The sequence below is a fragment of the Monopterus albus genome, unplaced genomic scaffold (genome assembly GCF_001952655.1).
Source record: "Monopterus albus unplaced genomic scaffold, M_albus_1.0 scaffold6.1, whole genome shotgun sequence".
NCBI lineage: Eukaryota > Metazoa > Chordata > Actinopteri > Synbranchiformes > Synbranchidae > Monopterus > Monopterus albus.
This window is the reverse complement of record NW_018127886.1, coordinates 4235397-4248265: the sequence shown is the minus strand read 5'-3', so window position 1 is coordinate 4248265 and position 12869 is coordinate 4235397. Positions and strand designations below refer to the sequence as shown.

Here is a 12869-nt window from a genome sequence, read left to right as displayed (position 1 = left end):
TATATCTAACCCTTGCCAATATCGATATATTTTTTGCTATTTTGTTCTGAACATATCTGATATGAGATTTCCAGGAGAATTTGTCATCAACTATGACACCTAGAAATTTAATTTCATATACTCGTTCGATATTCGCTCCCCCAATTTTCAATTGAAGTTCATTGTCTAGTCTGCGATTCCCAAATACCATAAATTTAGTTTTATCCAAATTCAGAGATACTATATTACTGTCACACCATTTCTTTATCTTCTCAAGGTCCTGTGTAACCCGTCCAGATAGTTGCTGTAGGTTTTCACCCGATGCCCAAATGGTAGTGTCATCAGCAAACAAAACCACTTTCACTAAACTAAGCTAGGTTATAGCCTAGTTTACCAACAAATTTAAGCTTCTCTCGTCAGTTGACCACAGTGCATGTTGTTACTGTGCATTTGACGTGTGCCAGGTCGCACTGAGAACAGTTCTTCTTATTTATAATTCCACACTGAATGTTTTCCCCTTGCATTTTTGTTAGCTTCCTAGTGCCGTTTGGATGGATGCATGTCATAGAAACAGTCGGTAAACGGCTGTGTGTTGCACTTTAATGGAAATGGGTAAACAAACTGGACTTAGCATCAGGCCATGCATAACCAGCCACATCATTGCAACAGTCTTTTCTCTTGAAAAAGTAGACCACAAACACTTCTAATACAGTACAAATCTCACCTTTTATGTGGCTTGTCCTAGTGGGTTTTGTTGTCATTTTCTCCTTATTCTGCAGTTTGCTAAATAGATCCGACCTTAATGTACATGTATATTCAGACATTGGACAGTCACCATTGAAGTAGGTATACCCCCTGACCACAGGGGGGAAGTACTGAGCAAATAGCTGCTTGGCACACCAAAATGAGGGGAGCAAGACAAACTACTAGGCTGGGGCTGCCTTTTATTGTAATGTACACTGGCTGACAAAAAATTAAATATAATAAAATAAAAACAAGGCTCGACTACAAGAGGCTCAGTCAAATGACGGTCTCTCGAATAATAACTTGACTATTTGGGGGCAGCCCTGGAATTAAGAGAGTTGTATTTAATGAAGTGATATAATTCAATATGTTTCACTCTGATTATGTATTAATATGTATTTTCCTGTACTGTCTGCAGTGTTCAATGCTTTAGTCCTTTTCTGCATCAGAGATATTTATGTGGCCCTGCAGAGGATGCTCAACCTGAAGCCAGACAAAGAACAGAAAAAGTATGGACAAATATTAATATCTGCTCCTGTCATTTCTTATTAAGAGGTTATGTAGCTGTGGAAAGATGGTTTTGTTTCTTCACCTTGTTTCTTCTGTTTTTAGGTTGGTACTCCCATCATCTAGTTCAAAGTGGCAGAGGAATCAGATCGACATCAAAATGTATCTCAGTGGAGTGGTTCAGGTTTGTTTTGTGTTTATTTTTTTATTTGCTCCTAATATTCTCACTGTCTGGGGAGGACAAAAACATAGATGCACCTCTAAATATGATGTAGTCTAGTACAACGCCACCTTTAACTATGATCTCAATAATAAACATATAATTGAATTTATACATCTATGACAGTCAAGCCGTCCCTGGTAGGCTAGTGGTTAAGGCACAGCGCTCTCTGCCCGCTGCGCCCCGGGTTCGAATCAAGGTTGCATCGGGAAGGGCATCCGGCGTAAAACACGTGCCAAATATCAATATGCGAGTTGTCAGTGTGACGATGCGCTGTGGCGACCCCTAAATGGGAAAAGCCGAAAGTGACTTTCTATATATTTATGACAGTTTCACCAAAAACTGAACCATTTTGAGCTTCATAAGCACAGATGTTAAGATGGAAGTGTTGCATTGAAATGCATACAATTGTACAGGTGTACCTAATAAAGTCACTGAGTGTATATCCAGCTAGCACACACGTTTTACAGTGTACAGGTTTCACTTCTCATAAAAAACAGAGACTTAGGCTACTATTTTAGTTAACTCTATGCTACGTAACATTATGCAGGCTTGTGTTAGAAATTTAATGAAACAGCAACACTGGTGGGCAGCAACTTCCATTTAAATCAGTGTCTGGTGAAGGTGTTAATTGACATATGCTCTGCAGCAGGACTGGTCTGTGTTTCAGCTAGTATTTTTGGATGCTTTGAGATGTGTATTGTAGATGTACCTCTGTTGTATTTAGGGACAGGTTTGCATATTTTGCAGGTCCTAAGTGAAGTATCTCCATACAATCCGTAGGTTCATCACCTACCCTATTTGCCGCGGCTGCCATGTTGTTAGCGGCACAATCGTGTGGTCAGGAACTAGTCAATGACATACTTGAAAATGTCAGATCTGTCGTGAAGTTAACTAGTCAACTAGTCTGTGCAGCCCCTAGTACAGAGATGTTTGCTTGCTCTTCTCCCTTTGCATCCCTGTAATTATCCTCTTCCACTAACACCGTGCTGTCTTCTTCTTCTCTGGTAGCTGTTATCCTGTCTAACAGAGGCTACAGTTGTCAGTGCTGTGCTGCGGCATGCCAACCAGCTCATCCCTTATTACCTTTGTCTACCCAAACAGTGTCGTCACCTGATTAAGGTAAGACTTTCTTCGCTGTAGGGTGACAGAGAATGTGATGTTTAATTGTTTATTGGGAAATTGTATTTTAATTAGGACTGTCAAATTTAGCGTGTTAACAGGTTAATGCAAATTGCTTTTAACACCACTAATTGTTTTGATACATGATTAACGCACAAACATTCTGTGAATATGACCCTTGGCTTGCCCCATAGTTTGGGAAATCAGGAAGTGAGGCAGCAGCAGAAATGGATAAAGAAAGGGTCTTGAATGGCAAGGTCAGCTTCAAAGCCCTGCCAGATGGTCTCTCGAAAAGACCAAAGTTATTTGCATTTACTGTCGATATGAATTGAGTTACCACTGGGGTATGTTGTGTCTCAAACACCACTTGCTGGCCAAGCACACAGCTGATGCAGAGAGCCCTCCTCCCCCTTGTCAAAGACAGATCATGCTGGATAGTTTCCAACAGAGACACCTGGACAACCCTGCAAGCTACAAACTTTCAACAGCAATAGCTAAATGGGTGACTGCAGCTTGCAGGCCAATTAACATTGTGGAGGACGAGGGTCTGCTTGAAATAATTTGCTTCTCATCCAAAGACTGAACGTATGAATTGCCTTCGAGAGCCACCACTGTAACCAAGATACACAACTTGTATGAAGACGAGAAAGCTGAAGTGGAGGGGGCGTTGGGACAGACAAACATGGTTGCGCTTACAGGCGACTACTAGACTTCTCTCAGTAATCAGTTACCTCGAGTTCCCTTTGTGGTACATTTAGAACCAGTGGTGGAAGAGGTACCCAGATCCTTTACTTAAGTAAAAGTAGCAATACAACAGGGTAAAAAATACTCTGTTACAAGTAAAAGTCCTGCATTCAAAATGTTACTTAAGTAAAAGTACAAAAGTATTGGCATCAAAACATGCTTAAAATGCTAAAAACAAAAGTACTCATTCAGAATGGCACATTTCACATTCCTGTAAATCACATTATTGTATTATAATTACTGATACATTATTATGTTCATCTGGTAAAACAGGAGCTAGTTTTAACTGTCAGATGCATTTAATTTGAATTACTGGTGGGAGGCTTGGGAACTTCCACCAGGGATCAGTTATATTAATCTGGTTCTGAAAAGTAACTAAAGTTATAAATGTAGTGGAGTAAAAAGTACAATATTTTCCTTTTAAATGTAGTGAAGTCAAACTTTGAAGTAACAGAAAACAAAAACACTCAAGTACAGCTATCTCAATTATATTTAAGTACAGTACTTAAATGTATTTTGTTACTTTCCATCACTGTTTAGAACAGATAAAGTTTTATTTGTGATTAATCACGAGCTGACTCTGGACAATCGTGATTAATCATAAATAATTGTATCCATTGACAGCAGTACTTTTAATGTATCCTTATGTTTATTTTAATTATCCTTACATCTTTGTATATAGCAACTAATGAAGCAGTGGAGCACTGGGGAGGAAACGAGTCGAGTTCTTGCCTTCCTGGCCCTCAACAAAATCTGCAGGCACAAGCAGGAAACACATCTTAACCCTATTCTCAAGGTGAGCTAAAAGCAGAGTACAGTACACATCTCACCTGGATTTAAAATAGACTAGAACAGGCAGTGTGCTGGAAGTACGTGTCTTTAAAACATTATGATACACAGGCAGAGAAACGTGTATATTTTAGTATTGTTTTTTATTAGGTGTTCACTGCAAAACCACATCAAGCCTGTAAAGCCAGTGCAGAGCTGTGTTGTCTACCATATTTTTCTCTCTCCTATTTATCGTGTTTTTCTTTCTCTCTGCAGCAAATGTACATTTCCTACGTACAAAACTGCAAGTTCACGTCTCCCAATGCGTTGCCCATGATAAACTTCATGCAACGAACTCTAACAGAGATGTACTCCCTGGACACACAGGCCACTTACCAACATGCCTTCATCTATATCCGACAGCTAGCCATCCACCTTAGAAACGCCATGACCATGAAGAAAAAGGTTGGTTTTTGAATGGTGTATGTGCTTAGGGAGATGGTCTTCTTTTGAAGGCTTCAAAGAGACAGACACACAAAGATACATTAAAATAGAATGCAAATAAAGTAGCTGTTGACTGCAGTAGCTACTAACACTAGCAGTGTTACCTGTGTCACGCTAACTGCTGACTACGGCTACCTGTCCTATAGTCAGCATTTTTTTTTCTCAGATTCAACACGGTGTCACCTGTGTAAGTGAGTATCAAGGCTTGTTGTACTCCACGTGTTTGGGACATGTGCTGCATGTTGCAGTTGTTTTATCATGATTCCCTTTATTGTTTTTGCAGAATCTGAAACACTTTTCATACTTTGCCTGTTGGCTAGCTGGTGGCCTCAGACGTGTTTAGGTTTTGGGAAAGTTTTTTTTTCTTTTTCCCATGATCTCGGTCACTAGATGTAGGCATGCAGTTAGACACTGGCAGGAAATGCAGCCTACACATCCACTAGAGGTTGGAGCACAAAGGGAGGAAACTTGCCAGAGATTGGTTTTTGTCCACATTGATCCATGGAATTTGTTTAAAATGTGTGGTTTTCAAACGATGCAGCTGTATCTCTTGATCCCAGTATCGATTTTCCGATACACATCAGTTAATCATTACAGGCCTTAGTGCTCACTTCAGTGGGCCAGAGATGATATCAAAAAAATACAATAGTTTTTTTCTTACATTTAATTAAAAAAACAAAAAAAAATCTTTTCTGACCCACTTGGAGGGAAACGATTTGGGCAACTTCAGCAGGTAATGTGAACATAGCCTTAGACACTGACTCTGCTGCTGCTGTGTGTTTGTGTTCTCTAGGAAACATATCAGTCCGTGTATAATTGGCAGTTTGTCCACTGTCTGTACCTCTGGTGTCGGGTCCTCAGCACCTTGCACCCCAGCATTGTTCTCCAGCCTCTCATCTATCCACTCTGCCAGATCATAATTGGCACCATCAAGTAGGTGTATTTATGCAATCTTTTAAACATTCATGTATGTGTTTGACAGTATGTGGTATGAATATGCCAGAACGTCTGATTGTCAGTTTATCTTAACACTGTCAGAAGTAAATCAAATTAGTATATTCTTTATTTATGTTAATAGTAAGGCTGCAAATAATTACTTTCATTATTAGTTAAGCTATTGATAATGTTCTCAAACAACGAATTGTTTGGCCTATCTATGTCAGAGAAAAGTGAAAACACCCATCCAAATTACTGTGCGCCCAAGGTGGTGTCTTCAAATTGCCTGTTTTGTCAAACCAGAAGTTCAGAACCTGAAGATATTTGGTTTGCATTATTTACTTCAACTAATACTTGATTATCAAAATAAGTGCAAATTAGCACAGCCCCATGCCTTTTGTTTGTTTAAAAGTAAGATTTTGCACAGAAAATTTGGGGAGGTGGGGATTGTTAACACTGGAAAGATGATAAAATCAAGGAAGTGTGTGTTTCTGTCACAACATTGATGACAGCATTTTTAAACAGTAGTGGGAAATCTTATACATGACTACAAGAATATTTGGATTCACACACACACCAGTCATTTGTTGATAATTGGTTACCCCCTTTAATGGTGGCAAAGCAATGTGAGGCTGCTGCCTGGCATTAATTTTATGAGAAGCGTAACATCATATCATTTGTTAGTGTTGCTGTACTATGTCACTGTATGTTTTACCAACAGCAGGTGGAGACATTGACCACTGTTTTCTGTCTCTGAACAGACTGGTGCCCACAGCAAGATACTACCCTCTGAGGATGCACTGTTGCAGAACCCTCACCTTGCTCTCTAGCAGTACCAACACATTTGTGCCTGTCCTGCCTTTCCTCCTGGAGGTAAGACTTGCTGAAACCACCATGTGGATCTGACAGGATCAGTCCAGCTTGAGAAGAGCTGGGTAGATGATCAAGCTTCCAGCAGTTTATTCTGAAGTCTTTCACACCAAAACACTGCTCGAGAACCTCGAATAGTTTTAAAAGATGAACGACAACAGTTGTTCGTTTTTGTCACAAATGGAAACGTAGATGTGATGAAATGTTCCGTCGGTGGTTTACTGTGGAAAAACAGCGGCGTGTGAAATACATTTTGCTCTCAACGGCCACAACTGAAGGAGCTCAGGAGGAAACGCATCGAAGGGTAGAAGTGTGTGTGTGTGTGTGTGTGTGTGTGTGTTAGACACACCTTTCTTATCAGACCAATCACAGGTCACCAACTGACAACCTTTTCTCTGGGTCAGGTGTTGCGCACGTGATTGTGCGGTGTATGTCTATTTTTCTTGCGCGTGTGTGTGTGTGTGTGTGTGTGTGTGTGTGTTTATGTATGCTGTGGGATAGTGTTGTGGTTTCCCAGAAGGGAGCAGTGAGCTGGCGGCAGCAACTAGCTCGGTCCGCTGGGAGTGGTCAGCACATGCCTGTATGTGCGTGTGCATGCGGCAGTTTGACCGAAGCGCTAAAGGCATGGTTGCGGTTTACATCACACTGTGCAGACCACATCCTCTCTGCCTATGACCCACTCTCCACCTCTTATTTTCCCCCCTGCACACACCCAGAGCCCACCCCCCCTTTCCCTAACCCCCACAGCAAGCTGTGTTTATTAGTGACTCACAATATTTCCTGTGTATTTTTTTTTCTCCTTTACTGTTCCTCTTTTTAAAAGCAGACTGAGATACTGTGCAAATGTTTTAATTAGAACAGCAGAGGCAGCCCCCTCCTCCTGTGTGCTTGTGTCTGTGTGTGTTCTCGAATCTCTGAGGGGGGGCGTACAAGTTGAAGCTTCCTGCTTCAGTAGCTGTACGTGCTTGTGTACGTGTGTGCATGCACCAAGGTTGGCCCATGTCTTCCCACTTCCCCCTGGCTCCCCCGCAGACTGCCACCACATCCTATGTTTGTAGAGACAGCACCGGCCAGGAACGTTGCTCTCCTTCGCACACTGAGCACAGTAATGACCCCCCACACACTAATGCACAGAAATACACAGAGATATCGGGGGTCAGAAATAGCTCGATATAGAAACACAAGACAGAAATTCACTTGCACGCCGTGGGCAGATGTGAAAGCTAAACTTGTATACAAAAAGCCCACACAATGGCTAGAATGTACTTACATGGCCTAAGATAGAAATGTCATCTCAGTAACAATGCAGTATTAAACGTGGCATTGTAGACTGACCATTATTATTATTATTGGTAGAGGACCAACATTAATGTCTCATTAATGACGGACATTTTCATAGTCAAAGCGTTTGTTGTCATGCACAATAAGAAACAAGTTTCCTTATGCAATGAAATTCTTTCTTTGCCTTTCCACTATGAACACAGTTGAGAGTTGAAAATTAAAGAGAAAAATATAGAATGTTAAATAGTAGTAATAGAAAATATATGCAAGAAAACATCAGTGCAATATGGAACGTTCATTATCAGTACAGAATGTGCAATTAGTTCCAGTGATAAGTATGCACCATGTACAGTCGTTACGTTGAACTAATGAAAGAGTGATGTTTCAGTGTGAAGAAAGAGATTTGTTAAATGGATGCAGAAGCTAACTGCAGACACTAAGTGTAGTGGCAATATTGAAGTAATAAAATACTTCATTAGTTACACAACTTATTACATACTGACCGGTTTTGACCTTTTGAAACACTCTGGAAAAGTTACCCAAGCTCTTATAATTTGTCATGTGTTTTGTATTTGCTTTGGGTTCTGGGTCCATGTATTGTTCTGTTATCTGAAGATGAATTGTATATTTATACCAATAAAACTGGTCATTTTTGAGCAGTTTGGTCTGAGTTCAGAATTAACTATCTATATCTTTACTTGACAGATCTTCCAGCAAGTGGACTTTAATAAGAAACATGGACGAATGAGCAAGAAACCCATCAACTTTGCAGTCATCTTGAAGCTTAGCAAGGTCAACCTAATAGAGAAAGCCTACAAGGTGAGTATTACTGTGATCGCCACTAGTGAGAGCAGAGGGTAGGACTGTAGGATGTTTGTGTTGCTCTCTGCTGCTGTGTGTGTTTATAAGGGGACTTAGGGCTGCACCTGAAGGTTCCTTGTCAGGGCTCTAAAATTGTCCGTGAGTCACCACACTCAGTGCTACAGCCAAGAGGATTGCAGCATGGCATCCTGGGATTATGTTTTCACTACTCTCACCTGGGCGGCTATCATGAACCCTCATAGACTCACAGCAGACTAGGGCAAGAAAACATCAATGTGTTTGCTAGGATACACTTGTTCAATGAAACTTTCATTCATGACTTCGTCACCACCACTACTTCAACTTGTAAATTGATTTACAGCACATTCCTCTTCTACAAAATCCTTTCCCCTTAGTGTGACGTGATCTAGCTTGTGAGCATGGCTGTGTCAGTTATAATAATTCACATAAGTTAAAAATGTTGTGCATGAGTTTAAAGGACTAGTGACTAGATTAGTCTCTGTGTTCAGCGGCATGATATTTAATATCCCAGACAACCTCTGCAGTCTCATTTAGCCACTTGTTAGCAACTGCCTTTTTAAGATGTATAAAAGCATAAAACAATCACAAGTGGGGTATTTACTGCCGTATTTTATATCATAGAATAAAATATGAAAATGTATTAGAAAGGGATACTACAAAAATATTCAGTATTATGGTAGTGTTACCAAAAGTACTTCACACATCACTGGTCTCCTGTTGGTTGTACCACAACACTTACAGTAGTTTGGAAAAATGTGTCTTAGAGCAAAGCTATTGAATATTTTTGTAGAACCTCTTTTAAGTGTTGCACTTTGTAGACGGTCCCTGAGCAACTGTCACAGCTGGCTTAATGTATGATGTTTCATCAAAATGGCTAGTTTAGGTGAAAATTAGGTTGCAGCTCACTGCCTATCTACCTTGCTATGGTAAAGAGGCGTTGTTTGTGTTTTAACACAATAAATATATATATTTTGCAGACAAGACAGCAGCTATTTAGATTTCGAATATCTAGTCTGTCTATCCGGGTAATGTGTATTTGGATATTTACTCCATGTTCAGAGATGCTAGAGCCAGGGGACCAGACTGTCAAGCTCAGACTGCATCAGCACTGAAATTTCCTGCCATTTTGAAAATTCGAATACCAAAATTGAAAACTGATTACCTTTCCAAAATACAAATACCAGAATTATTGAATATTTGGGTGTCCTAGTTTTTTTTTTGTTTGTTTTTTTCAAACCTCTGGCAGTTTACTTTTTAGCTTTGTACTATTTGTACTATTTAAGATTATTGGGCTGCATTCACCAAATTCTTCCTAAGTGTTTTCTTAAATTTCTTCGTAGGTTGTTCTTAAGAAAGGGGCATCGGGGCCACACGGCTCCCTTGGGTATGCATCAGCTGAGCAGATGTCCATGTGTGCACTCGGTCCCTTCAACTGAGTCTGATCTCATTAAATTAGAAAATTTAATAAAACTAAATTTACAAATTTTAAATCTTATATTATCTAACTGAAGGAAACCAAATAGCCATTTATTTCACTCAAAGGTCAGCACCCAAATGTGCATATGTGTGTAGATTCTGTTACCTAAGAACAGTCCCAGATAAGAAACGGCGGTGAATGCCAGAATCTTTGTGAAAACTTCGTAAGTGGGTTTTACAAGCAAAATTGTTCTTGAGAACGGTTGGTGAATGTGGCCCATGGACTGGGTGTGAACTGCATAAATATCAAAATAAAAACTGTGTGTGTGTGTGTGTGTAGTGCTAACATAGCTATCCGTCACTGAGTTTATTTGCACAGCAAAAAGCAAAGTGATAAATATGAAGTTTCACATATTTGGGTTCTGCTTGTAGGAGGGGTTGATTGACCAGCTGTATGACCTGATACTGGAATACTTCCACACACAGGCCAGTTCCATTGGCTTCCCAGAGCTGGCCCTGCCAACCATCATTCAGGTAACACTACCTTTAAACTGACCATGGAATTTCCTCACATATACAAAGAATTAAAGAATCGCTCTGATTTCATGTGAACTAATGAGAAATCGGTGACGGTGAACATCATTTAAGAGTTTAAATTCCCTCTGAAAAGAAGATTTGGTTTCTGGGCTGAATCTGCTCTTCTCAGGGGACATGACTACAAACCCTCCCCTGCTCTCTGGGTGGACTGGATGATCCTTAACGCTGGTTCCTTCTTTCTTATACCCCCCCTTCATGTTACTGCAGCTGAAATTGTTCCTGAAGGAATGCAAAGTGGCCAATTACTGCAAGCCGGTGCGCCAGCTGCTGGAGAAGGTACAGGAGAACAGCAGCCACATCACAGCACGGAGACAGAAGGCCGCCTTCGGAGTGGCCGATGCTGCCGCTGTGGTGAGTGTGTGTGGGGGACAGAGAGCAGAGGCAGCTGAAGACAGTCTTGTCCTAGTTTTACAGGCTGCTTTTCCACCTCTTCCTAGGTGAGCCTAGGATAATGTAAAATCTATCAAAATAAAAAAAATAACAATAAGTTAACTTTTTAGTCGAGTCCTAAAACCTGTTTTTATGATGATGGAACTCATTTTAGCTCAGGATTTAATATCGTGTATAATTATTAGGGGTGCGAAGATCCATTAGTCAAACATCTGATCTGATGTCATCGATGCAAAACGTAAACAATGTTATGTATTCTTTTATTTTGACAGCCAGTTATTTGTTTTTAAATAGAACTTCAAACAGGAGCTCAATAAAATTTTAAAATACCTTGGATGCATTTCAGTTAATAAAAATGTAACTGTGACATACTGTAGGCACATAACTGTTTGATATTGATCACCAGCCCCTGAATCCAATTGAACTGAATTGCATTGTGGTAATATTTTTAAGTATCAGCAAACATCAGATCGCTGGTTAAGAGGATCGAGGTGCCTTATCAGTTCATCTTGTTGGCAACGTGTACTGATACTCTGAAGAGGTTTTTCATATGGAGGTCAGATAGTAATCACACACATCTATAAAAAAAATATTAAAGTGGACAGCCTGATGTGCTGTTCATCAGGTGGTCATGACTCATTTGCTCACTTTACTCTTCTTGTTTCCAACTTGAGTTTAGTCCACAAGGTCAGAAATTAAGTTAATCATTTAATTTGGAATATTAGTCTTTAAATCAGAGTCTTAATATTTACTCTCAAAAGCATCAAGTCGCACAGTTTAGACACAGGCGAGACATCAGAAAACACTGAACATAAAATGTGTTCAGCAGTAACAGTATAAGACAAAACCCAGATTGGAAATTAATTATGCTGGGAGGTCCGTCCATTAATCCCTATTGTTCAGACATAAATCAGAGCTAATGAGGAGGATGAGTTGTGACTTTGCCAAGTTTTGGAAAGATGGTGCCGTATCAGCAAACATCAGATCTGGTGGTCTTCAGAAATTGATGAAACTCTGCAGCAACAGCATAGAACTCTCTTACTGGGCATTCAGACATATGGACAGAATCCCCTGGGCCAGCCACAGCTGCCCATTCATTGTCAATGGAATCGGAGTGCTGTTACTCAGCACACCCCGCTGTGCGAGGCAGCGACTGAAGGAGCCCAGCGACACAACAACCAAGAACTGAGGAAAGAACTCTAGTCTGTGGAAATATCCTGTGATGGAGTGATTATGAGCCTGTTGGATAGAATGTGGTCTGTCTGAAGCTCCCATAGGGAGGAGAAATTTCATAAAATACATAAATTCTGCAGCGCACATCTAAGAAGCTGCGCTGTTTGTCCTCGTGCTGTGAAATTAAAGGTGTTAAGTCATGTCAGCGTCACACAATGCTAACTCACAGTGGTATCTTATCTGAATGTTCTCAAGAAGCATCCAAAAGAGAGCACGGTGTCCCAGTCACAGGTCAGACCCACTGGTTCATGACTTAGAGTAAGAAACTTTTGTTCTGAGCCCTGCTTCAGCTCATGCCTCAGTCCTGACTGTTGACCCCTTCTGATACTATAGGACATGTCCCCGTATACGTCTGTTTAAGAATGACCCTGTGGTTATTGAAGCTTTTACGGGCTTTTGACCCAGAGGCGCCTCTGCCTTAATGAGCAGCCATTAGTGTGTTTGCGTGCATGTGTGAAAACCTCATTTTCTGTTGTCTTGCTCTTGTGTTCTGCTACCTGTTCTCACACACACACACACTCTTATGTGGTTTTGCTGCCATTAAGAGTCTTGGCATGTACTGCTGATTAATATTTAAGAGCGTTTAAGGATGAAATTAAAAGGGACGGTCTTTGTGTATTTTAGCTGATGAGATAAGGTGTGTGTGTGTGTGTGTGTGTGTGTGTATTCATATGGGAGTGTGTGTGTGTGTGTGTGTGCGCGATACCAAAGTACA

General features: G+C 40.5%; 1 protein-coding gene across 4 annotated transcripts in view; it reads left to right on the top strand.

The window, feature by feature from the left end:
* Positions 1-12869, top strand: part of noc2l (NOC2-like nucleolar associated transcriptional repressor) — a 70296-nt gene that overhangs the window by 53051 nt on the left and 4376 nt on the right. For all 4 annotated transcript variants that reach the window (XM_020614756.1, XM_020614747.1, XM_020614763.1 and 1 more), the window contains 10 exons: positions 1142-1232; positions 1336-1414; positions 2462-2572; positions 3999-4112; positions 4361-4549; positions 5382-5521; positions 6286-6397; positions 8381-8494; positions 10367-10468; positions 10739-10882. In XM_020614756.1, the coding sequence (XP_020470412.1) occupies positions 1142-1232; positions 1336-1414; positions 2462-2572; positions 3999-4112; positions 4361-4549; positions 5382-5521; positions 6286-6397; positions 8381-8494; positions 10367-10468; positions 10739-10882 (1196 nt within the window). The remainder of the gene's footprint in view (positions 1-1141; positions 1233-1335; positions 1415-2461; positions 2573-3998; positions 4113-4360; positions 4550-5381; positions 5522-6285; positions 6398-8380; positions 8495-10366; positions 10469-10738; positions 10883-12869) is intronic.